This window comes from Aedes albopictus, chromosome 3 (assembly GCF_035046485.1).
Source record: "Aedes albopictus strain Foshan chromosome 3, AalbF5, whole genome shotgun sequence".
NCBI classification, from domain to species: Eukaryota; Metazoa; Arthropoda; class Insecta; order Diptera; family Culicidae; genus Aedes; species Aedes albopictus.
In genome coordinates, this window is record NC_085138.1 from 356,800,362 (window position 1) to 356,827,583 (window position 27,222).

Sequence of the window (27,222 nt, forward strand, 5' to 3'; positions counted from 1 at the left end):
TGCAACTCGAGAGCCTCATCGCAACTGTCCTACGATCGCATCACTTTTTCACTTTTCCCACCAAACAATACGGCCCGACTGAACTCCCCATCGTAACTCTAGTAAAAATCTCAATAATTTGCTAGGAAATAGTGGAAATTTTGATGCCCTCTCTTAGCAAGAGAAAAGGTTATTCTGAATATAAAAACTACGACTGAACTAGAGTTCGGTTGTATTGCTCGATTCTCATTTAGCAATTTCATCACATCGTCCCCTATGTATGCGTCCGCTCCGTAAAACTGTGCGTCGACTGCGCCGCCGCGACGCCTTGACCGCTACCGGCGGCACCGGTCCAAAAGTGGGGAAACACAATTTCCTCTGCAGGGCATGCCATCTGCGAACGTTAGTTCGCCTCGCACTGGCGCGCAAAACGGTCGGTCGTGCTCTTTAGCTTCGCATCCCCGTACCTAAGCCACGCGGCATTGGCCATTTGACTAACTACGTACGAGTCGCGTTTGACTTGGAATTGCAGCAACTCGGAGAAACGTTCGTTCGGTGATTCTGTAGTGGCGTCGGCGGTGCAACGAGAAAGTGGTACATTCCACCAACAACCGGTTTTCCGGAGTGTGCAAAATTAAAAATGTCTACAAATCATCAGAACGGGAAAGATGCGCATCTGCCTATGCCGGAACACTCGAGGGGCAGTGACGACGACGGTGGGAAAAAGGGCCAATCGTTTCTCGGTAAGGATCGATAAGTGGCGACTACGCAGAATCGCGAGATTTGGGGTGTTGTTGGTTGGTTAGGGCCTGTGCACTAAAACGTTTGATAAAAATAAAAACAAGTGCGATCGGGGTAAAATGTAACCAAATGGAAAACTGGATGTTAGCATTAGAATCACGGATGATTGATTCATAGAAACGATAGTAAATAGTGTAAATAGTGTACATGTACTTGGTTGTATTGCGCATTTAGTTCACCACTGGACTGCGCACTCAGTCTTCAGCAGTGCGAAAACGTTAATAAAAGTGCGCGATTGCATCAAATCCAGTTTATGTCTTCAGCGCACTATTTCTTTGATTTATGCTGAATAAGTGCTCTGAACACACCGAGTTTATTTGTTGCAATCGCGCACTTTTATTTACGTTTTCGCACTCTTGAAAACTCGTGCGATAGTCCAGTGGTGAACTAAATGCGCTATATATGAACGTATGAACAGATAAACATTCAAACTCAAATAATTGGTGCAAGAGAACATTTTTATCTTTATCATAGTGATTTCCAACTCGTGTGCCAAGAACAATAAGCTACAAACAAAGTTTTGAATAGGTTTCATGCCGCATCGTTGTGTAACGTCAATCATTTAGGATTTCAATGTTTGTCACGAAGTGAGGATTCAATTCCCGCTCCAATCAAACGACTGTACAGGTACAGCAGGCAAAAAAAAACACACACACACACACACACACACACACACACACACACACACACACACACACACACACACACACACACACACACACACACACATACACACGCACACACACACACACACACACACACACACACACACACACACACACACACACAGAGAAAAGTTATTATGTTTCATTTAAAAATATAAACAAAATAAATGAAATCGTAGTGTAAGCAACAATGGAAACTAAAAGTTCCATAAACGAATAAAAAAATGCAACACAATTTTTTTATAAATAATTGATTTAAGAGCAATTGAAAGCGTCTAAATTCAATACAAAATAATTACATCAATAAAGTATAATTTTCACATAAAAAAAAACAGATTAATCCACGTTGTGGTGATAGTGCCTTTCTCGTCGAATGTGTACTCATAATCCTTCCGTCGACGTTAGCCGAAATGTTCCTGAATGCTGAGAACACTTTATATATAAAAGCAACAATTCCAACAAAGCCATCATAGATTTGGGAAACTTATTAATGGCACATGTTATGTTCAACGACAAAACAGAGCTGACAAATATCAGACCTCTAAGTTGACTACTTGACTACCTTAACTTTATTCAAAATCACAGATCATATACGATCTTCGACAAAGTTTTTTTCAGCACACTTTAGGCTATATTTTATTATTCTTGGTTTCACGATTCATGTAAAGTTGACCTCTTTTTGAGAAAAATGCAGAATAGGTCAATTTTCCTTTCAAATTTCAATCGCAATGAGAAGAGCGAGGGCTCAACCAGCCGCACCAAAATTGTGAGCAGTAATTTTAGACGTAAAGCGGATTAGAAAAACTTTATTTGGTGTTGATGCGATCAAACTATAATTTTCTTATTAATGGTTGATCCATCCTACTATATATTAACACCGCAGGAATCTGAAATGGTGTGATTTGATGAGATCACTTTGGTCACGATTTTGATCTCTTGCATATACATATGAAGACTTTGACAATTTCTTAACTTTCAATCTTACCCAACGTTTACCAGGCTATAAAACAAATCCACGATTTGATTTATCGCTAACATTGATTTTGTTCACTTTCATGATTCCGCTATTTAATATGCCGCATGCAAGGGCCCATATAGCCGAGGCGGTAAACGCACGGGTATTCAGCATGACCATGCTGAGGGTGACGGGTTCGATTCCCGGTCGGTCCAGGATCTTTTCGTAAAGGAAATTTCCTTGACTTCCTTGGGCATGGAGTATCTTCGTGCCTGCCACACGATATACGCATGCATAATGGTCATTGGCAGAGGAAGCTCTCAGTTAATAACTGTGGAAGTGCTCATAGAACACTAAGCTGAGAAGCAGGCTTTGTCCCAATGAGGACGTTACGCCAAGAAGAGAGAGAGATATGCCGCATGCATGGGTTTGGTTCAATCTTACGTTTGACCACTTCCGGCGAAAAACCTGGAACTCATTCCATGACACTAACGATTGTCTCAAATATGGTCTCAGACTGTTTTCTTGTTTGTTCATCAGGTTCCCTAAAAACCCGTGAATTGATGTGTTGGATGCATGGGTTGACATTTGACCTATTCCGGCGGGACACTCGGAACCCGTTTCGGATGACTACCGGTGGTTTTCTAATGTGATCTGAGGCTATTTTCTTGCTAACCCTTCGATAATATATTGAAAAAGCCGTGATTTTTTGTTTCGCATGCATGATTTTGCTTCACTTCTCTATTTAATTACTTCTGGTGGAACAGCTGCAACCGATTCCAGAACCAGTCTTGTTAGAGATCACAGTCATTGACACCTTTTCGTCGATATTCGGCTGCCTTTGTTTCCGACATTCGCAACACAAGCAATCAAACTACCGTACGAAACAAACAAACAAAAAATGTCAAACGAATGCACTTGACCACGATCGCAGCTTCGGGAGACGGTTCGGTTTTTGTTATTCCTGTCTTCTTCCACAATGAGAGCTGTGTTGGCCATATGTATGTCGTATTCAATTCAACAAGCAAGAATAAACTAATATTATCATTCTTAAGCGCAGTTTCGAGTTCAAAAGGAATTGCTCAAGAAACTTCTTGAGCGATTCCTGGCAGAAAGTTTCTACGGTGACTGCCATTTGAATTGACATTTCTTCGCAACTGCGTACTGCGATGGAAGAAAAACGGTTTCTTGGGCGATTCAGGCAAGGAATTTCCCATGCATCAAGATAGGCCGAGAAATTCCTTCTGAACTGCAAACAGCCCTTTAATCGGAATTGGCTGAAATCCATGCGAAAAGCTAGAATAAGACAAATGTCATCGTGTCAGACGACATTGATTTGACCCTTGTTTATGTTTATTGATCTTCGTCCTACCGCTCGTGTTGTGTGTAAGAGGTAACGGTAGCGCATGAATGTAACAATGCAAGTTGACACCCGACTACGGCACCGAAATTAAGGTAGTGAAAAGTGTCGAATGTTTACAAGACTGTCCAGAACACTATTATATAGTAGTCTTAGATGTGGCGTGCAACTATTTTCTTGCTGACCGTTCATCAGATTATCAAAAAAGCCGTAGCGGTTTGGTTTGGTTCCCTTCTATATTTTAACACTTCTGGCGGTACACTCGTTACCAGTTCTGGAACACTACCGGTTCTCCCAAATGTGGCCTGAGACTTTTTGCTGGCTAATTGTTCATTGGACTATTGAAAAAGCCTTGATTTAATGTGTTGCAGGCATAGGTTCGGATTTTTATATTTGACCACTTACGACGGGACAATCAAAATCGTTTTTTTTATTTTTATTAATGTGTGTTTTAACTTAAAGCTAAGTCTACACTTTCAGTCAAAATCGGTTCCCGGAACCGACCTGTTATTCCAAATATGGTCTGAGACTATTTTCTTGCTAATCGTTCATCAGGTAACCTAATAAATCATTTGATATATCGCGTATATTGGTTTTCTTGTACATTTGACCATTTCCGGCGGGACACGCGGAATCGATTCCGTAACACATTGATATGGTCTGAGAATAATTTCTTGCCAACTGTTTATCATGTTACCTTCAGGCTTTACGGAGCGTCATCAGAATCATCAATCATTGATCTCAAACTTTAAAGATGCAAATCTCGAATTCTACTGCATGAAATTGGCTGAAAATTTGATCGTTTGTATGCTTACATGTGATGAACAATCGACTAAGTTTTTAGTTAGATCAGCCCACTGGAACTGGGGATTTGCATCATCAAAATTTCGAGGGTAATGATGATGAGAGAGACGGAAGATAGCAATATTAACACGTCATCCCGTATCACCTTAAATTAGATCCCTAATGTGGACTTAACCTACTTCCTTGATTACTGGTCATCAGGTTATTGAAAAAAGCCGTGATTTGAAGTGTCACATTCATGGGCTTAGTTCACTTCTACATGTGGCCACTTGCGGAGGGATACAAGGACCAATTTCGGAACACTACCGGTTCAGATATGGTCTGAGACTATTTTCTTGCCAACCGATAGTTAGGCTATCAAAAAAGCCGCTATTTGATGTGTCGCATGCATTGGTTTGGTTCACTTTTATATTTGGCCACTTCCGGCGGGACACCCGGAACCGGTTCCGGAACACTACCGGTTTAGATATGGTCTGAGACTATTTTCTTGTCAACTGTTAATTAGGTTATCAAAAAATCCGCGCTTCGAAGTGTCGCATGCGTGGGTTGGATTAACTATTATATTTTGGCCACTTCCGCGGGGACATCCGGAACCGGTTCTGGAACACTACCGGTTCAGATATGGTCTGAGACTATTTTCTTGTTAACCGTTCATCAAGTTATCGAAAATGCGCAGTTTGATGTGTCATACATATGTATGGGATTGGTGCATTTTCATGTCTGGCCCCTTCCAGGAGTACCAGTCCGGAACACCTAAACGGCCATAACTCCGGAACGGCTGGACCGATCCAAACCATTTAGGAAACCATAGGAAACAATGGGACCAGATTTCCGTCGGTCATTAAAATCAGTTGAGGTTTACTGCCAAAAAGTGATGTGAGTTTTTTTGCCCACACACATACACACATACATACACACAGACATCACCTCAATTCGTTGAGCTGAGTCGATTGGTATATGTGACTCGACCCTCCGAGCTTTCTATCAAAAAGTCATTTTTGGAGTGAACATATAGCCTTTTCAGTACCGTCGTGCGGGGTGTCTTTGGGCCAAAGTGGGGTGACATTGGGCCACTATTCCGCACATTTAGAGTACGACGGGAATGCATTTTGTGTGCTAATATACTAGAATACATTATTCTAAGATGCTTGGCATCCACCGTCAAGTTCTCTGACTTATATTGAATCCGTAGGATCAATGGACCAATGTTACCCTCTAGGCCCAATGTCACCCCTAATGACGGTACACTTAGTGTACGAGAAAGGCAAAAATGAATAGCAATTAAAAATTCAGAAACAACGATGGATAAAAATTTAAATTAACAATTAACCTTCAGTAGAGTCACGCGGTTGGCCACCACTGCCAGCGCCACGCTAATGCTGAGTGCAAAAAGCGAGTTTTATTTTTCGACGTGTTGTACATAATACAACAGCGCGATCACTCGAGGGTTAATACAAAAAGGATTTCTCCGAAAAATATTCTAGGAATTCATCTTTAAATTTCTCTTTTGACAATTTAGCATTTGACGCACGAAGCATCAAATCAGGCCGCATTTGTTTATCCTGGCTTTGCTCACTTGCAAAAAGAGGCAGCTTTTGCAAGTGAGTATTTGTTTTCGAATTTTTAAGATTGATGCTCTTGAAAACATGAGTCGGTCATTGTGGCAGCCATATTTGTCTCCTGATGTTTCTTCTTAAAGGATTCTCCAGAAATTCCTGCTGGGATTGCGCCCAAAACCCTTCCGGATTTCCACCAATGATTCCTCTTGGGAGCCACCTTGAACTCTCTCCTGGAATCCCTCCTGTGATTCGTTGATTCGCACAGGGAATTTCTCCAGAATTTTCTCTCGATATTCCTCCAGAAATTCTTCTTGTGACTCTTCAAAGGCTTTCTCCATGGATTTATCCAAGAATTCCTCTGCGGTTTCCTTCAGGAATTCCTCTAGGATTACATCTAGGATTTGTTGCTGGGATTTCTATCCTACATGTATTCTTGATGGGATCCCTTCAGCAATTCCTGCTGTTTTTCGCCAAGGATTGTTCCAGAGTTTCATCCAGAGATTTTTTCCAGGGACTCCTTTAGAATGCCTCTAGGGAATCTCCCTCTTAGCATTCCTACCGGAAATGTTCTTGAGATTCCTTCGGGTAATCCTCCAAGAAGTCTTACAGGGATTCCTCAATCAAGGCCTGCTGGAAATCCTCCAGGAATTCCAGAAGAAATCCTTGAAGGAATCCTAGTAAGACTATCTGGAGGTATCCCAAGAAAAATTCCCAGTAGGAGGACTCCAACATTTTATTCTGGAATTCCTCCAGGGAATTCTCTTGAAGATCCTTCAGAAATTCCTCCCATGATTCCTTCAGAGATTTCTTCACCGATTCCTCTAGAAATTCCTCAAAGAATATCAGCAGAAACTATTGCTGGGATTCTCCAGATATTCTTGCCAAGCATTTTCAGCTGAAATATCTCCAATCATTCCTCTCGAGAGTCCTCTAGGAGTTTTTGGTGGATTTCCTGCAAATATTGCATTGGAAACCCAGAAAAAAAAGCTGTAGGATTCCCACCAGAAATATCTGGAAGAATTCCAGCAGCAGTGCTGCAGCAATCCCAGCAGGAATTCCCAAAAGAATTTCAAGAAGGTTTCCAGTAGGAATACTAAAAGAATTCCTAGAGGCATAAGTGAAACAATTTGGGTAAAGGTATCACGGAATGAATTCCTGGATAAAGCGGCGGAGAAGTACAGCAGAAACTGCTGGACGAATCTTAGCAGGAATACCCAGAGGACTCCCAGCAAGAATATCCAGAGGAGAGGACTCCCAGCAGGAATTTCTAGAGATAATCCTGGTGGAATCCTTAGAAAAATCTCTGAAGGAATCACAGAAAGACTTTTTGGAGCATTCCTAGCAGGTATTCTTGGGAAAATTCCAAAAGGAATTACTGGAAGAATCCTTTGAAAAATTCATGTAATAATCACAGAAAGAAAATTCTGCAGGAATCCCAGCGGGTATTCCACGGGGGATCCCTAAAGAAAACTTTAGAAAAATTCGTGGAGGAATTTCAAGAGAAATTTTTGGAGTAATCTATGGTAAAATCCTTTGAGGAATCATAACAAGAATTTCTGGATAAATTCGTGGAAGGATTTCGAGAGCATTGTCTATGAGAATCATTGGAGAATCCACTGGAGAAATTATAGCGAATTTTTTTCTGTTAAAATCCTAGTAGGAATTCGCGAATCAATCCTTGAAGAAATTCCTGGACATATCACAGTAATAAATCCTGAAGGAAGTTCAAGTGGGCTTCCCAAAGAACTCTCTGGAGGAAATTCTGGAGGAATGCTTGAAGAAGTTTCCGAATCAATCCAAGCAGGATTTTTTTTTCGAAAATGAGATTATTGAGCATTTCCATTTGAATTGGATGATCGATTTTTTCTTATATTTTTTTAATTGTTTCATAATTTTATGATTTTTGGTTTGATAACGGACATATAATGCAGTTTATTGCACTATGGGTCAAACTGGAGAAATAATGAATAAAAAAGTCATTTTTGTTTGAAAAAAAATCGGATTTTTGAAAACTGTTGAAATTTGATTCAAAGACTTTTTTGACCCGCTTTTATGAAAGTAAATCGGCACCATCATTTCAAAAAAGTGCAACTACTTTTGGATATTGGTAATTCTCGCTGAGACCGGCCCACGATTGTCTTCAAAAATGTTTAAGGATCCGATTTTCTGAAAGTCCTCGCTAAAAAAGTAAGGAAAATGCATTTGGTTACTCAAAATGATGGACCCCCGTTAGTTAGAGCCACAACCATTTTTGCAGATCCCTCGATTTTGGTCAAATGGTGGCTCATTTGAACCGTTATAACTCGAAAATTTCTCCAAAACCACATCAAAACGAATTGTTGTTGAAACGAGAAAAGATAGAGCTACTATTTACAAAAAATAAAAAGTTGGGTCGGCCATATTGATTTTGGCCGCCATCTTGGATTTTTTTTTCCAAAACAATTTTTTTCACCATGATTGCAACCACCGATTTTCAAATTTTTTGCATCAATTGAAAGTTGAGACATTTATACATAACATATCAAAAAATTAGAGATGTCTTTTTTTCCTATCAGAAGATATAGCGCAGAACCTGAATAATGGCAAGGGATTAACCCTTAAAACCCATCCCTTGGGTACAAGCTTGGTTTGCAAGTTTTGCTCTTACATATTTGTATTAAGAATCTTTTTTGTGATATTGGAATTTTTTTCTTACGCTCTCTCAAATATAGGAATATCTTCTATGTGATTTTAGATGTATTTACTCCTTTACATATTTCAGCAAAATTGAATTGGTGAATATTCTGTTTTTGCGCCCATAGACGTGTAAAAAAAATCACAATTCTGATATTGGAATGTACCCTTTTGCATCCTAAATATATATGGTCGTTTACTGCGATTTTGGATATGTTTTCTTCCGCACTCCCAAATACATATAAGAAAATATCTTTTTTTTAAGTTTTTAAAAGATTGCACACTCAAAAATTTAAAAGAGTGCTCTTGTGAATACCCTAAGCTTATCGCCCCCTTTAGTGTAAAAGATGCCCCTTTATGAAATACGGAAATCGGAAGTTTTCTTTCACGTGTAAATGTATAAGAATACCTTGAAAGAGCCTCTTTGATTTTCTCGATACGGTTGCGCCCAGAAAAGAAAAACTTACTACCTTATATTTAAATTTTTGCTTCCGCTCCTATTCCAAATCAAGTATGAATAAGAAGTAGCTTTATGATTTTGGAAGGGCGCAAGAGGCTCTTAGCTTTAGTAATTGTTCATGTGTTTTTTTATGAAATTTTATTTGTTGCGGGCTTCTTAAATTTGATCTTTTGAATACAAGGGAATTTTCATTCCGCACTCCTCAATGCAATAAAATCGCCTTTATCATTTTACTGATTGTTCTGCGCTCTCACAGGACTCCCTTCATAAATCTTTACAAATAAAAGAAGTATTTCGAAGATTTTTATACAGAAATTCGTCACATCAAGTTTATTCAAAAATAACCCTAAAAATTACTCTACGCATGGGCTCTTTAGAAAATCTATCAAAAATGCATTCGGAATTTTCTCCGTGATTTCTTCAGTTTCTTGATCAAATTGATCAAAAAATCCTGCAGGTATTTATTCTATTAAATCTTCCACGGGATTTTACAGAAATTGTACCATGAATACCTTCGGAGATTTCCCTGAGAAATACTTCAAGAGTTCTTCCATTGATTCCTTTAGAAAGTTCTTAGTTTCCTCTAGCATTTTCGCCTTAAAAATCCACATGAAAAATACACGATTATGGTACACAGCGTGAGCGTGGTGTCACTGACGGTGGTCGAAGACGCGGCTGCTCGAGGGTTAATGAACCAAGAATTCGGTCTTAAATTTTACCCCAGAACAGAAATAACTCGTTTTCTTTTTTAGAAATTATTTCAGGGACTCTTCAAGAGATTTATAAAAGGGATTCCTTCAGATATTCCCTCATAGGTTTCCCACAGAATTCTTTTTAAAGATTTCATGGGTTATTGCAAACGGAGCGATACTCCATTTCTAGCGGTTCATTTAAAAAAGTAAGAAATTTCTCACGGGATTTTTTCAGAATTTTCTACAGGGATTTTTTAAGAAAATCTTTCAGCTTCCTTAATAAATTCTTTCAGTTGTTTCCAAATATGTTTTTTTTTAAGGCTAGATATATGTTCAGGAATTACTCTAGATATTCCAATTCAAATTCTCACATAAATGTGTCCAAAAATTTCTCCACGGGTTAATCCAGAAAATACAATTGTAATTCTTCCAGAGAATCTTGCATCGCAGGCAAGAATTCCCCCAGAGATTCTAGGGTTTCTTCCAGATATTCCTTATTTATTACAGAAATTTATCCGAAATTTCCTCTAAGCATAACCCCTGTAATTTCTTCATAAGCTCTTAAAGGTAATTTATCCAAAAAAAAATCAAATGAATTTGTTCGGAATCCCTTAAGAAATATCACAATTGTCTTTGCTAGGGATCTTTGCAGACGCTTATCCATATCCAGGTTTTTGTTTTTTTTTTTTTTAATTCGGCCAAAGATTTCTCTAAGAATATCTTTAGAATTTCCTCCAAGAATTGTAAGAAAGATTTTCTCCAGGAATCTGACATTTCTTTGGGGAAATATTTTTATCTCCAGAGAATTCTTTTCATGGATTTTTTCAGAATTTCTTATAAAATTTCTATATAACTGCTACATTGCTTTGGAAATTCTTCACACGGTTTCTCCATTTTTTTTAGAAATTCTTTCAATTATTTCTACAGAGATTCCTACAAAGATTTTTTTTTAATAAGTCCTACAATTCCATTAGAAATATCTCCTGGGATCTCTTTAAAGATACCTACAGATTTTTCATCGATATTTCTCAAGATATTTTGCAGGGATCACAAAAATAACTGAAGAATTTTTCAAGGAATCATTGAAGTAATTTCTAAGAAATCCATGGTCCCATAAAACTTGGGAAACTCTTAGGAAAAAATCTTGAAAAATTTTTCGAGAATTTTCTAGACAAAACTTTCTGAAGATGATGATTAACCTGGGCTTGTTAGGGGAATATCTATAAGTAAAAAAGAAAATCGTGTTCAGTACTGTTCCTTTGAATACCACTAAGAATTTGCAGATACGTATTGACAGATACGTATTTCGACCTCAGGTCGTCTTCAGTGTCTTGTACTTGTCGAGTCAAGTACAAGACACTGAAGACGACCTTACAGTTGAGGTCGAAATACGTATCTGTCAAAGGATGCAAATTCTTAGTGGAATTCAAAGGAACAGTACTTAACACGATTTTCTTTTTTACTTACTTTCTGAAGAGATTTCTGAAGTTAGTTTTTGAGGAATTCCTGAATGAATGCCTACACAAGTAACTTTTTGATGACCAATTGTTCATGTAGAGGTTTTAATAATCGTCAATAAGGTTTATAACTTTTGTTTTGGTTCTATCATGGTTTTAAGAGCCTATTTTAGTTTATTGAATCAAAAGAAACACCTTAAAAAACCCTAGATTAATGAAAAAAAATAATGAGAGTGTTATGGAGGAACTCTCCAAGTAATCCCAAGGAAAAAATGTTTGAGGAAATTGAGGAGGCATTTCTGGAAAAACGGTCGAAAACTTCAAGCGGTTCGCTTCCCTTGAAAGCAAGTTCAAGAACTTGATCAAGGCGACAGTGAATCAAAATTCAACCATCGCGCAACAATAATGACAATGTCGCAACCTGTATTTGTTGCGACAAAACAACCCATGCGACATAAGTTTGTCCCAACTTGAAAATAATGGGATTAACATCGTACACCACGAGTTTAGAGATTTTTAAGCCTTGCATTGCGATTTGCGAACGGTAACTTCAAGTCGGTAAACACTGCAACTCTGGTGAAGCTCTATCATCAATCAGTTTCGACTTTGGGTTAGTAATAATTGATTATTCACGAGTTGAAAAGTACGCAACAAATTCAGCTTCCGTTTTGTCTGCAACAAAAAATTTCGAGATCATGTCATTATCTGTCACCAGTGGGGATAAAGACTAATCGTCGCACCTTCTTTGTTGCTTGTTTGGTGCCACTTTTGTCTGACAATTCTCTTCACTGCAAGGCGAAGAAAAGCGGTTACTGGCGTCGGTTCGTCGAGGGTTTGTCGCGCGAGACTTCGATGAGAACTCTTTGGAACGTCGGGAGAAGAATGCGTAACGCGTCGTCGGTTAACGAGGATAGAGAAAGCTCTCCTCGGTGGATTCTCAAGTTCGCAAAAAAAGTTTGTCCAGATTCCGTACCCGTGGAGCGAATAATTCGTGACGTTTCCGAGGATAGAGACGATATGGATAGACCGTTTTCGATGATTGAATTCTCACTTGCTCTTCTTTCATGTAACAATTCCGCTCCAGGAATGGATCGAATTAAGTTCAACTTGCTTAAAAACCTCCCCGACGTGGCTAAGAGGCGCTTGTTGAACTTGTTCAATCAGTTCCTGGATAACAACATCATTCCGGATGATTGGAGGCAAGTGAGAGTGATAGCTATTCAAAAACCCGGGAAACCCGCGTCGGATCATAATTCGTACCGTCCAATCGCGATGTTGTCTTGTCTACGGAAGTTGTTGGAGAAGATGATTCTCTTTCGACTGGACAAATGGGTTGAATCGAATGGCATGTTGTCAGATACACAATTTGGTTTCCGCAGAGGCAAAGGAACGAACGACTGTCTTGCGATGCTTTCTTCAGAAATTCAACTTGCCTTTGCGCAAAAGCAGCAAATGGGCTCAGTGTTTTTGGATATCAAGGGGGCTTTTGATTCAGTTTGTGTCGATGTTCTTTCCGACAAACTGCACGAAAGAGGCTTTTCACCAATTATGAACAACTTTTTGTACAATTTGCTGTTTGAGAAGCAGATGAGCTTTGCTCATGGCGACTTGACAGTTTCACGAATTAGCTACATGGGTCTCCCCCAGGGTTCATGTTTAAGCCCCCTTCTTTACAATTTTTATGTCAGAGATATTGATGATTGTCTCATGGAAAATTGCACGTTAAGACAGCTTGCGGATGACTGTGTTGTTTCTGTGACGGGATCAATAGCAGTCGATCTGCAAGGACCACTACAGGATACTTTGGACAATTTGTCTTCTTGGGCTCTGAAGCTGGGTATCGAATTCTCTCCGGAGAAAACTGAGATGGTTGTCTTTTCTAAAAAACACAAACCGGCTAAGTTTCCGCTCGTTCTAATGGGTAAGACAATCACTCATAGCATGTCTTCACAATACCTCGGCATCTGGTTCGACTCCAAATGCACCTGGGGGAAGCACATTGTGTATCTGATACAGAAATGCCAAAAACGAATCAACTTTATGCGAACTATTACCGGAACATGGTGGGGAGCACACCCGGAAGATCTGATCAGGCTGTACCAAACAACCATTCTATCGGTTTTAGAATACGGTAGCTTCTGTTTTCAATCCGCGGCGAAAACACACTTGCTGAAGCTTCAACGGGTTCAGTACCGTTGCCTTCGGATCGCGTTAGGTTGCATGAACTCGACTCACACTATGAGTTTAGAGGTACTCGCTGGTGTACAGCCTCTGACAGACCGCTTTGCGGAGTTGTCATTCCGGTTCCTCATCCGATGCGAGGTTGTGAATCCGTTAGTCATAGAAAACTTCGAAAAGCTGCTCGAACAGAATCCCCAAACTCGTTTTATGAGTGTGTACTACTGGTACATGACGCTGGAGGTAAGCCCATCTCCGGTTAACACCAATCGTGACAACTTCTCAGACTTCGACAGCTCCTCTGTGGATTTTGATCTCTCTATGAAGGATGAGATCACCGGTATACCGGAATCTTATCGTTCCATAGGTATTCCTCAAATTTTTGCAAGTAAGTTCGGGCATGTTAGCGGGGCCAAACAGTTCTTCACAGATGGTTCCAAAACCGATGATTCGACTGGATTCGGTGTCTACAACGAATTTCATAGCGCCACCTTCATACTTCAAAAGCCATGTTCGGTATACATTGCTGAGCTAGCGGCTATATACTACACCTTAGAGTACATTCGCACTCTTCCACCTGAGCACTACTTCATTTTTACCGACAGTCTAAGCTCTCTGGAGGCTGTTCGGTCAATGAAACCGATGAAGCACTCAGCGTACTTCCTGAATGGAATACGCCAAGTCTTGAGTGCTTTGTCCAAACGCTCATACATCATCACCATAGCTTGGGTCCCTTCACATTGCTCAATCCTGGGCAATGAGAAAGCGGACTCTCTGGCTAAGGTGGGCGCTAGCGAAGGCGATATTTACGAGCGTCAAATCGCCTTCGACGAATTTTTTGCATTGGCCCGTCAGGAGACCTTGATCAGCTGGCAACACAAATGGAGAGATGGAGAGATGGGTAGATGGTTGCACTCCATCATTCCACAGGTGTCGAAGAAGCCATGGTTCAAAGGGTTGGATTTAGGCCGCGATTTCATTCGTGTGATGTGTCGGTTGATGTCCAACCACTATTTGTTGAACGCACATACCTTTCGTATTGGACTCTCAGAAAGCAATCTCTGTGTCTGTGGCGTGGCTTACCAGGATATCGAACATGTCGTGTGGGGATGCAATGAGTATCGTGAGGTCAGATCTGAGCTGCATGAAATTCTCCGGGTCCGAGGAAAACAACAGAAACCCGTTAGAGAAGGGTTGGCAGGACTTGATTTGGAATACATGAACCTGATTTACCAGTTTTTGAAACGTGTTGATGTCAGAGTTTGATGTAGTACGTTCCTTGTTTTCGTTGTCCGCCTTTTGGTTTTGTTGTTCGCCCCTGTCTGTCGTCATCCCCCTTCCGTTTGTCCTCTTCTTGTCGTTTTCTACCGATAAAGTCCTTTCATTTTGGTTCCGTTACAGATATGGACAATTTGTCCCATCAATGTTTTAGTATAAGTTAGCAAATAATTTAGTTTTCAACCCATAAATCCCTCCTTCCCAATTTTATTTTATTAAATTTTTTTTTCTCAATCCTTAACCTCGAAACAGCCGCGAGTACTTCGGCTTCCCAAACTAACATAGTTTTAAGGCAGTAATAAATTGTAAAATGTAAAATCATTGTAAAAACAAAAGATTTCGGCTCAGTTATGCCCATGTGGCGCCCGAGCCTCCCAAATAAACGAACAAGTAAAAAAAAAAAAATTTCTGGAAAAATTCGTAGAGTAATTTCTGAAGAAATCTGTTAAAAATGAGTGTAGAAAGTGCAGTTAAAAGTACTGGGTGAATTCTTGAAGAAATCTCTCAATAAATTTCTGAGAGATCCCTTGAGGATGCTCTGAATGAATCGTTGTAAGAACCCCTAGAGATACTGCCAAAGTTATTCCCAGAAAAAAAAAAACTTATAAAATTTCTGGAGGGATTTGCACACAAAAATCTTTAAGATACTACCTTGAAAAACGATCTGAAGGAAATCCTGCAGAAACAATAAAAACCCAGGTTAAATTCTTTAGAGAACCACTGAAGAAATGAATTTTCGAGAGAATTTTTGCAATAATACCTTAACGAGCTGAAAAACCCTCTGCAGATATTCATTGATAAATTTCTGTGAACATTCCTTGAAAAATGCAATGCAATTTATTTGGAGTAATTTCTGCATGAAATGTTAAGAGAACCATTGAAAAAAAAAATCTGAAAGAATCCTTGAATACTTCCATATAAATACCCGAGAAAGTCCTTATATGAATGTAGTAACACCCGAAGGAACCTCTGAAATAATTCAAGCAATAATTTCTGAAAGAACTTCTGTAAAAATTTCTGAATTTCAAAAAAACCCTAGAGGAATTTTTGAAAGAATCTTCGGATTCCTATGAAATGAAATCTTTTGGAGAAACATTTGGAGGAATTCTTGGAGATACTTCTGGAGAAATTCCTGGAAGAATTTTCGGAGGATTCCCAAAAAAACTCTTGGAAAACATCTGACAATATTTCTGAAAGAATTCCTTCAGATATGTTTGAAGAAACACATGACGGAATTCAACCATGAACTTGTATCAATCTTTACAGGAATTTTCATATAGTATACCCCAAAATTCCGGGATAAATTTCGGAAGAAACTTTTGAGGAAACCCATAGACCAGTTTCAACATATTTTTTTGAGATTTTTTTCTGAGAAACTCCTGAACAAGTGCTAAAGAAAATTTCTGCAGTAATTGTCGAAAGAATCTCTGGAGAAATTTTCAAAGAAATCCGATAGCAATGCATTTTGAAGTGATATTAAAAATCCCTCATGCTAAAGTTATTCCAAGATATTTTGCGACAATCTGCTTCCTGTAAACATTCCACAAAATGTTTGATAAATCCTCAATGAATCCCCAAAAATATTTATAACGGAATCCCTGAAGATTTTTCTACGAAACTCAGGAATTTCAGCAAGAATGTTCCTTGCGCGAAAATTACAGAAAAATTTCATTGAATAATGATGCATGAAGGGGTTTACTCGGAAAATTCTTAATTAGGCGCAATTATGAAGCCATTTCCTCAGGGTGGACCGGTGTATGGGGTCGCTGAAATTTGGAAACCTTGAGTAACCAGCTCTGATTTTACCATGACAGCACTGATGGTGAATGGATAAATTAACTATGATCACCTTAGTAGGTAATGTGATTCATGCATCCTCTATTTACACTTATTTTCATTCAGCCCAAAATATTACTCATGTCGACCCCGCGAAGACGAACCATTCAAATTACAGTGAGGACCCGATTTTGTCAGCTTTCTGACCCGCTTTCTGTAGATATTTCTGCAATAATTCCTCTATGAATTACTCCGCGCATTCATCCATGAATAAATCAACGGATGGCACACATTTCCCAAATGGAGGAGAACCTGCCTCGGAAGCCGATCTGCTGATGAATAAATCTAGGGATTCTTTCAGGAACTCCTCTTCGGGGATCCTTCTAGAAATTTCTTAAAATGTTTCTCTATAAATGCCTGCATTTATTACTCATTATACTCATCCTCTATGGTTTTCCCGGAGGTTCCTCTTGAGATTTCCCAGGCTTATCTCTTGATATACCAATACGAAAATCTCTTGGTATTGCTTCTGAAATTCCTTCAAAAATTCTTGTTGGAAATTCTCCTGGAATTCATGCTGCAATTTATCAACTCATTTCTGCTCTGATTCCTCCTTGAAATGCTTCAGGTATTTCCCCAGTACTTTTTTGAGGAGTTCCTCTATGGATTTCTCTATGAATTTCATCTGATATCCTAATAGAGATTTCTCCAAAGATTGCAATAGGAATTCTTGCAATAATTTTAAGGATTCTTTCCGAATTACTTAAGGGATTTATCTGGAGCTCCTGTAAAGGTTTTTGCAGAAACTACTTACGGGATTTCTTCAGGAATGCCTTGAGGGTTACGTCCTGTAATTCCTCGGTAAATTTCTGCAGGAGAGATTTTTTAGAGATTAAGGTGAAACATCAAGAAATCCCATTGCAATTGTGCATACAAACTTTAGAGGCACAAATCTGTCGAACGAAGCATCGAATCAAGCCGCACTTGTTTATCCTGGCTATGCTCACTTTCAAAAAGAGGCAGCTTTTCCAAATCGAGAGCATTTGTTTACGAATTTTCAAGATTGGTGCTCTTGAAAACGTGAGTAGGGGACCAAGTCGGTTATTGTGGCAGCCATGTTTGTATTCTCTGAAGTTTCTCCTCAAACTCTGGAAATTAAGGTGAAAAGGCAGCGGAAACGTAGCCAATTCGGGCAGTTTGAGTTATGACATACTTATCAAGCAGCCTGTCTAGGGCTAGTAGTCATCATCAAACTACTTGTACCTAGCCGTTCAACACGAGGACGTTAGGCAAAGGGGTCGTCGTTGTGATTGTGTTGTTCAATTATGGCCCTCTGTTAATTTTCAACTTATATTCAATTTCTCTCGTCGCACACTTGCGATTCTATCCACCGTTTCTTTCATTACTTTCGTTACTCCCTCCTTCTTTGAGTAGTATTAAGTTCACCGAGAAAAGCCAATAAAATTCAATTATTATCAAGCAGATGATGGTTCATTTTCATTCGTTGACTTAGCTAGAAGTTATGATTTGAGCTGCACTAACCAGTTCCGCTGCCGACAACTGTCTTCTGTAGACCTCATTTGCTTCAAGCTGGGAGAAGGCTCTGTGTTCCAGGAGGGATGTAATGAAATGAAAAAGAAGTAGTAAAAGATTTAATAGTTCTGCAGTAAAATGCAAAAAAAAATAACATTCATTATGCCACAGCACTGAATATTCACTTTAAGATCCCATTTTTAAGTGCCTTCAACACCCTCTCTGAAACCCCTCACTCATTGCAATTGTCTATGACCCGCTCAGAACATACAGGGGATAGACAAAATGATCGGGACAGGCAAAATTATCACTTTCCAAAAAATGTTCAACTAGCTGTAACTTTTCGAAAAGTGCATCAAATATTCTCAATTTTTTACTGTAAGTTCTACAACTAGTTGTGTATCAGTAGACAAAATTTGAAAAGATCGGACAATTCTTCACGAAGTTATAAAGATTTTTGAAAGAGATAAAATTTTTCCTATAGCCAACTTTGAGCTGTTATATCTCCGGATTCAATGAACCGATCGCAATGAAATTTTGACAATTCATGACTTATATAATGAACTCTGGAAAACATTTGACTTAATTTGAAATTTTTAACAAGCGAAAAAGTTATAGCAATTTTTTTTTCACGATTTTTTAGTAAATTGGTCTATTTTTTATATGCATCCCATTACTTTTTCAACTTATTGGCGGCTATGTTGTTACTTTCCTTTAAAACGCATTTATATATAAGTCAATTAGAGGGAAACTAAATGAACTATAATTTGCATCTTGAATTTTGAAACGATGTTGATGTTTTGGATAATTTGGTGTTTTATTAGAAAAATAATCTAATCGTTATAATTTTCTTTCGTGTTAAGAATACTGAGTTAAGTCAATGGTTTTTCATAGCTCATTATATAAGTCATAAATGGTCAAAATTTCATTGCATTCGGTTCATTGAATCCGGAGATATAACAGCTCAAATTTGGCTATCGGATAATTTTACCTTTTTCAAAAATCTTAATAACTTCGTGAAGAACTGTCCAATCTTTTCCAAATTTTGTTCACTGATACACAACTAGTTGAAGAGCTTACAGTACAAATTTGAGAATATTTGATGGACTTTTCGAAAAGTTACAGCTAATTGAACATTTTTTGAAAAGTGAAAATTTTGTCTATCCCCTGTATTTTTATGAATAAAAAAAAATGATTTAAAAAATGTCCAATATGCTACCAGGGGCTGACAAAATGGGCTCCTTACTGTATATTGTAAATGCAAAAGAAAAACTAGCCGAAAGAAAAAAAAAAATATTATTAACTGAAAGTTACAAAGAAATCCAAGCCGAGGGCCGACATTTGACGTGACGGACGATTCAATATTTGTTGGGTGAATATGTAAAAAAAAATCTTATATAGGGTAGCGAACCACTTGGGCAGCGGCCGGTATTTTGGGCAATCTTCGCTATAAATCAGTCAATTCCAAACCAATTGACTTGAAATTATGTATACGGCTAGATACCATACGTATCTCATCGCGTTCCAAAAATTGTGTCAATTGGCTCAGAATTGGTTGAGTTATAGCAGAAAAATGCCCAAAATAGGACCCCTGTCGAGATGGTTCCACTTCCCTATTGCTTAATTTTTCATTAAGATTCTATGAAATTAAATATTTTAATAATATGGAACGAACTCACCGATAGAAGTCCAACCAGGGGACATTTTGCCATTTGCTGATAGCATCACCACGAATTGCACCGAACTGCTCCGGTTGGGGAACAACGACGGACACAAACAAACCGACTACGACGACGCGGATAATCGGAAATCTGTCACTGATTGCATCACCGCCACGAATCGCACTGAATTACTCCGGCTGGGGAACGACGACGGACACAAACAAACTGACTTTAATTGTGTCGAACTGACAAATAACTATCTTACGACAGAATATCCGAAACATGTTTTTAGTGCTTCTGGCAATTTTAATGGACTTCAACATTAAAATGGTGATGTGAGTAGATTACCCAAAAAGGCGCATTTAACCACGATCACCCATCCCCAGAATCTTTTTTTGGACGAGGGCCAAACTAATTGTGTGTTGTTTTTGTTGTGGCCGACGACGACGTCTGCGAATGGGAGGTGTGACTCGGTCATAACAAAGCATCAATTGAAGCTAATTTCGGGTGCGATGTGAAAGAAGTTCTGCTCGGTGAACGAATACGACGTGGTGACTGCGACGAGTGGATCTTACGAGTTATGCATCGTTATTACATGGTAATGAGATATGGTGCACGATATGCGCAGCGCAGTCAGAAAAGCCTAGGCATGGAACCTAATCTCACATGGGAAAGCCATGCGATGAGTGTGTTATGAAATTGATTTAAAGTAAATTGATATACACTTACTTATGATGCTTGTTGACGCAAACTCGAGTGCATAATGCCACTTTGAAGAGGCTTCTCTGTTTAAACACGTGCTCGCCCCATCCAGAGTGCAAAACAGCAGTTATCAAAACAAGTTTAATCACCAAAACGAGCTTTTTGCAAGTGACTTTCTGCCGTCGCCATCGTCATCATTACATACGTGTAGGTATGTAACGAACGGCCATAACAATTGGAGTGGACGAGGATGAGACGCGGCATTATCGCTATTGACATTATCGCGCGAGATAGGATTTGTCTTATCGGCGACGAACGGAGGCGCCTGCCTCTCGTTTCCCAACGGCATTCATAATTAGATTGTGCCGCCTCCACACAATGATGGGAAGAATGAAATTCTTGGTAAAAATGCTTTACTTGATTTCAGCAAGATATAAAGCAATAAAAAAAGAGCGATTTCCTAGACCTGCCCACAATCATGTATTTCATATTGGTATAGAGGAATTTACGTATTTTCGGCCGTTTTGTTCTCTTCGTCATAGGGGTTTTTTGAAACATGTTGAACTCAAAGTTGTCCTCAAATCTTTCCCAACCAAGCTGGATTATACGACCAAGTTTCAGGCAATTTGACCGACAAAAACCTCTTATGACCAGAGTTGCGCAATATCAGTCTTGCCAGGTGACTACTGATATTGCACCATCGTCACTATCCCTCCAGGCCGTACAATATCAACGCGACAATGACAGGCAACGACCTGATATTGACCCGCACTCTAGATCACAATCATTGCAACTGATGTGATATTAAAAACTCAAACTTTTTTGTGACCAACATGCAAAGCTTGTTATATTGTACCTGATATTAAAATATCCTCTTGGTAAATCTTCATTTGGATTTTTAAACGAATTTTAAAGATGGCCTATCAGTGATATCTACACACCATCACAGTCAGTCCATTGCTGATGGAACAAGGAAAGTGACGGTGACTCAATATTGAGTCACTCTATTTAGAGCGCACACTGACTTGGATCGCAGTCGGCCTATAAAATCAGCGATTTGCTTACCATTATTGGGGGCTGTTCATAAACAACGTAGACCAAAATTTGGCCATCTCAGACCCCCCCCCCTCCCCCCTCGTAGACTTTTGTCCATACAAAAATTTTGAAATTTGTATGGAGCGTAGACTTTGGTCAGACGCCCCCCCACCCCTCCCCCCAAAAAGTCTACGTGATTTATGAACAGCCCCTTGACAGTGACAGAGTGCAACTCTGCTTATGACGAAGAGAACAAAGCTGCCGATAATACCCAAAGTCAACCTAGTTCCTCTTCGGAGAACAAAACCTTCTCTACTGCCTTCTGATCGTAGCTGAGGTTAGCTGATGAGATGTTGCTCATATCAGACCATCTGTGCAGTTTGCGTACATGTATGTATGTAACAAAAGCTTCGCTTAAAAAGCCGTTTTTGCCACCCAGGGTGTCCATTCAAATTCAGTTTTCCGATTCCCGGATTTTTCCCGGGTATGGACTAACTTCCCGAGTATGTACGAACGCAAATTTTTGTTGTAGTAGGACGCTCCTCAGTGTATTTTTTATATACAGTTTTAATTTGGTCTATAACTTTGGACTAAACGAATCTTATAGATTTCCTGGTTGCATAAATTATGATTAAAAAAAACTTACTAACTCTACAATCACTGGTGTTAATTTCCCCTTCTTACACGAAATTTAGGATTAGAGTTAGTTGAAAAGGTACTTTCTATAACAAGGAAATGGAATCTATACGAAAATATCATTGAAACTAATGTCACTGTGTCTGATTTTTTCACGAAATTTTTGTTGAATATCATAAAAAATTCGGTAGAAAAATATCGAAACATTTTTGGTAAACCTGGTCTTTAGAAACTAATGTATCAATTATTTGCTATATTTTGTGAAAATCTCCATCTAACTTTTTGTTCTGCTTCCATCGTCATTTTACTTGCTGAATCCAAAATCTTTTGACACCGATTTCTCCGAATTTTGAAGTAAAACGTTTGAGTTCTTCTCCAATATTAAATAATATCTTGAGGACATTCAACATTTCTTCCTTTAGGAAGTACTCTATGGGTTCTGACCAAAAAAAATCATGAAAGTTGTACCTACAACTTCTTTTAAAATGCTTCGTTAGGCTAATATTGCCGTAAACATATTAGGGATTCTATTGTATACTCTTCCGGGGATCCGAGTGATGCTTCCAGGAAGTAACATTTTGAAACATTTCCTCACAGATTCCATAGAAGATTCTTCTGTGGATTCTACTACTATACTAAGAAAATCTTTAAGAAATTTCTTATGGGGTCCCATCAGAGAGTCTTTCATGAGCAGTTTTTTTTTTGGAAATTCGCTGTAATTTACAGTGTTATACTTTTCAGAATTTTATTTATTTGAATTTTCCCTAAAGCTCCTCCAAAATTCTGTACAGAAGCGGATAGGCACAATATCACTGTTTTTCAATAATTTTCTCCTTGACTTCTGCCAAAGGGATCAAATTTAAGGGATCTGGCAGAAATATATGAAGAGTTCCACTAAGAATGTCACCAGAGTCCCTCCAGAAACTGACACATTTTTTTTTTCAAACGTGAAAATCTCTTCGCCGTAAATAACTTCTGCAGGTTTACTGAGTTCGCCAGGAATTCCGATTTTCCTAACAAGACTCAAAAAGTCCATGGTGAAATCTTGCAGAAATCTGAAAATTTCGTCTTAAGTTAAGTTAAGTGACCCCTTCATTTTGTGACCTTAATTTTGTACACTATTTATTTATTTATTTATTTAATCAAATGAGTGATTCTTGTGTGTTGAGTGTGTTCTTGAGTGATCATTTTTGCCGATTCATAAATTGTGGGGTCACTGTATATTCTGATTTCTTTTACATGAATTTATCAAGATCCAACAGAAACTACTAAAATTCCTGAGAGGCTGCCTAAACATATTCAACCGGCAACTCTGTTAATGTTGCTATCATTCTATTCAACACTTGCTTGACACTTATGAAGTACAGATAGACACCATAAAGATTTTTCCCGGTGTCTTTTACAATTTCCCGTGTTGTTCCCGGTTTTTTCCAGGTTTTCCCGTATTTCCCGGATGGATGGACACCCTGGCCACCTTAACAGGTTCAACAGCCCTTAGTGCACTGGTGGCCGGCCGAACGTCACTGGCAGACGAAAGGGGGCGACACGATAACGGTTTGCCGAATCGATCGGTTTGATTCGGCATCAACCTGCTAGATCTGATTGTGGGGGATATTTTCGGCAATCGATTACATCTGCAAGCTCGGAATGATGGTCAATGTCTGTTCGGGATTGTCCTCCAACCACGCGGTGATTGATTAGTTCAGCTCAGCTCAGACGCAATTCGGCATCCGGCCAACATCCATGGGAATCACCCTATCAGTGGGAAAATTGTCTATTCATTTCTGGTGACAATGCGCACTCTCATTGACATTGTAAGGTGTACATCCGTAATCCCAGGATCTTCGACGACTGTCACGATAACATAGCAAAGCTGTTTGTCAGTAGCAAATAGGAGATTTTGCTGCCCTGTTGAGTGTTGAGCTGCCATATATTCACTATGATTTATGGTCATTGACTGGCGAGAGCGCTTGCTAAGTGCCGTAAAAATCTCGACACTTCGAAATGTGTACACATGCCCATTAGTTGGACACGCGTTGATACTGATAGTCAGTCGGTGAGGTGTACGGTACCTAATTACGTTGAAGTGTCCTTTAGAGAGGCTTGTGAGGTAGGCAATATTTTCCCCAGAGGAAGGATGCGCAAAACTGTATGATTGTAGTCGAGTCTTAATTGAATTATTATCATGGAAACTGCGCAACACTTTAGCGCGCCTACTGAGGATTAAGGGAATATTGCACACGCTTTTCTATAGGTATACTTACTTGAGCTTACTTGGATAGTTGGTAAGCTACAATTCGCTCCTCTGAATTTTCGCCGAATGAAGCATCCTTCCTCACTGGACCTGGATTAGGACCAATCGCTTCCAGTTCCACTGAACGTGTACGACACATGCCACGGAGTTGCCGTCTTTTTACTGGTTCTCTACTGAACATTATCTTCGCCTATCGTTCTTACGGCATCGATGCGACGTGGCCAGCTCAACGCATCCTGCCTTGTTTTATCAACCAGACGATATTGTCGGGTGTGCTGAATATAACTCACCGCGCGGCCTTTGTATTGTTCCAAACGCGCATTTACACGAAATTCCACGCGGCAAATCATCTGGGAAAGGAACAGCCGCAGCCGCACTTGAGGAAACGCCGCAATGTTATCTCCCATAAGAATGGAGTAAACGGAGAGCAAAAAACGCGGCTGTTCCTTTCCTCAGGGATTTGCCACGTGTACTTTTGGGCAAATGCCTTAATATTTATCTCTTGTTTCAGCCCTCGGTTTTGTTTTTTTTTGGTTCTCCGAATATGCTTCCAGGTACTCCTCTAGAAACACTTGCTGGTAATGCTCCAGGAATTTTCGATGAGATTTATGGTGTAAATTTTCTGCTAGGATTGCTTCAGGAATTGCTGAAGCAACAATTTTACCTGTGATACCTCCAAATCCAGAAGTTGCTCTCTGCTCTCTGCTCTTTGCTTTCTGCTCTTTGCTCTCTGCTCTCTGCTCTCTGCTCTCTGCTCTCTGCTCTCTGCTCTCTGCTCTCTGCTCTCTGCTCTCTGCTCTCTGCTCTCTGCTCTCTGCTCTCTGCTCTCTGCTCTCTGCTCTCTGCTCTCTGCTCTCTGCTCTCTGCTCTCTGCTCTCTGCTCTCTGCTCTCTGCTCTCTGCTCTCTGCTCTCTGCTCTCTGCTTTCTCTGCCAGGGATTGCAAGAGTTCTGCAGAGATTCCTTCAGGATTTCCATATTCTCCAGGTCAATCAAAAAAAAAATTCTTGCAATTTTCCCAAGATTTTGCCAAAAAGTTTCTTCAGGTACATCTTTCTCCAGGAAGTTCTTCAGAAATTCATACAAATCTACTTCCTGAGACTTCTAGTGTGATTTTGTAGATCCTCCAGCAAGCTTGACATTTCTTAAGAAGTTTCATAGTGTATAAATCCTACGGAGATTCCTTCGGATTTTCTTCCAAGGGTTTCTCCAAAAATTCTTTGAAGGATTCCTTCTGGAGATTCTCGCAGAAATTGATACAAGGATTTTTTTTTAAAGAAATTTCTCCTGCAGTTCCATCAGACATATCTCCTGAGATTTTTTTTAGGGATATTCCTGCCTGTTTTAGATATTCCTCTAGGGATTTTTTTCGAAGTTCTACCAGAAGTTGCACAAAAAAATACTGGAAGAATTTCTGAAGGAATTTCTAAAGAAATTTCTGAGGGTTGTACGAAGAAATGCTTTGGAGTTCCTGAAGTACTTTCTGTGTTATCTCTGGAGAATTTCCTGGATGAACCCGAAGAAACTCCTCAAGATACCTATTTAATTTCAAGAAAAAAAATCATGAGAAACTTCTGGAGGAGCTATGGAAGTAAAATTAGTTTGAAAATGTTTACTTGGAGTTAATAGTTCAGATTGAAATTTTTTACTTATAGATAACAACAATCCGTACAGCAACTTTTGAAGTGATTTCTTGAAAGATGGCTGCGGAAATTGCAGGCAAAAGTACTGGTAAAATTTTTGAAAAAATCCCTCAACAAATTTCTTAAGGATTCTGAAGGAATCCTTGGAAGAAATGTTCGAGATACCTCTGCAGGAATTATACTACGAAATCTCAGAGGAGTTGTTCATGTAATTTCTGAAGGGATTGGTGTACTAAAAGAAAAAAAAATCTGAAGGACATCTTGCAAAAAAAAAAATCCTCAAGGAATTATTTGCATAATCACTGAAGAAATTTCTAAAAAAGAACTTTTTCGAAAATTTTTTTTGAAAAATACCTGGTTAAACTTGAGAACCTTCTGCAGGTAGCCATAGAAGAATTTCTTGAAATCTTGATCCTGGAGCAATTTCTGCTGGAATTGTTGAATTAATCTTTGGCGAAATTCCTAAAAAAAACCTGAATAAATGCATGAGACAATCCCAATCTATATGGAATTTCAGAATCTCTGCAAAGAAAATTCTTAACTGGAACTGCATATTTTAAAGAAATCTTTGGAGAAATTCCTGGAGAAATCCTAAAAGAATGCCATGAGAATTTTTTAGAAGAATTCCTGGGTGAATCCCGAATGAAAGTTCACAGAGCGGTAACGATCCAGCCTCGGGCTGAAAGTCTCAATAATAAAAACAATAACAGAAAAACTCAGAGGAAATTCTGATGATATTCTTCGAGGAATTCCCTCAGAAATGTTGGGAATATTTGAATGAATATATGCACAAACTTCTGTAGAAATCCTGGAAGAAACTTCCTTAAAAATCCCTGAAGGAATCCCAGCAGGAATTTCGGAAGGCATTTTCGAAGAAAGCCGGACTTGCTAAAAGATGAATCATTTGAGAATTTTTCTTTTTTTTAAACTTCAAAAGAAGGAATTCCTGAATAAAACCTGTGAAATCGCACAGAAAAGAACCGGGAAGAACCTTTTGAGGAAAACTTGCTGAAATCATTCCAATAAATCCTGCGAGGATTCTCTTTTTATGCAAATTCCGGAAAAAAAAACTGGCGGTGTCTCTGGAGGTAGCCGTGAAGTAAAATTTTATGAGGTACATGGG

General features: G+C 39.1%; 1 protein-coding gene across 1 annotated transcript in view; it reads left to right on the top strand.

Annotated features, from left to right (window-relative positions):
* The first annotated feature begins 397 nt into the window (after positions 1–397).
* The window catches only part of LOC115267753 (aquaporin AQPAn.G), a 35,842-nt gene continuing 9,017 nt past the window's right edge, over positions 398–27,222 (top strand). The window contains exon 1 of the mRNA XM_029874990.2: positions 398–722. Coding sequence (XP_029730850.1) covers positions 620–722 — 103 coding nt within the window. The 5' untranslated portion in view covers positions 398–619. The remainder of the gene's footprint in view (positions 723–27,222) is intronic.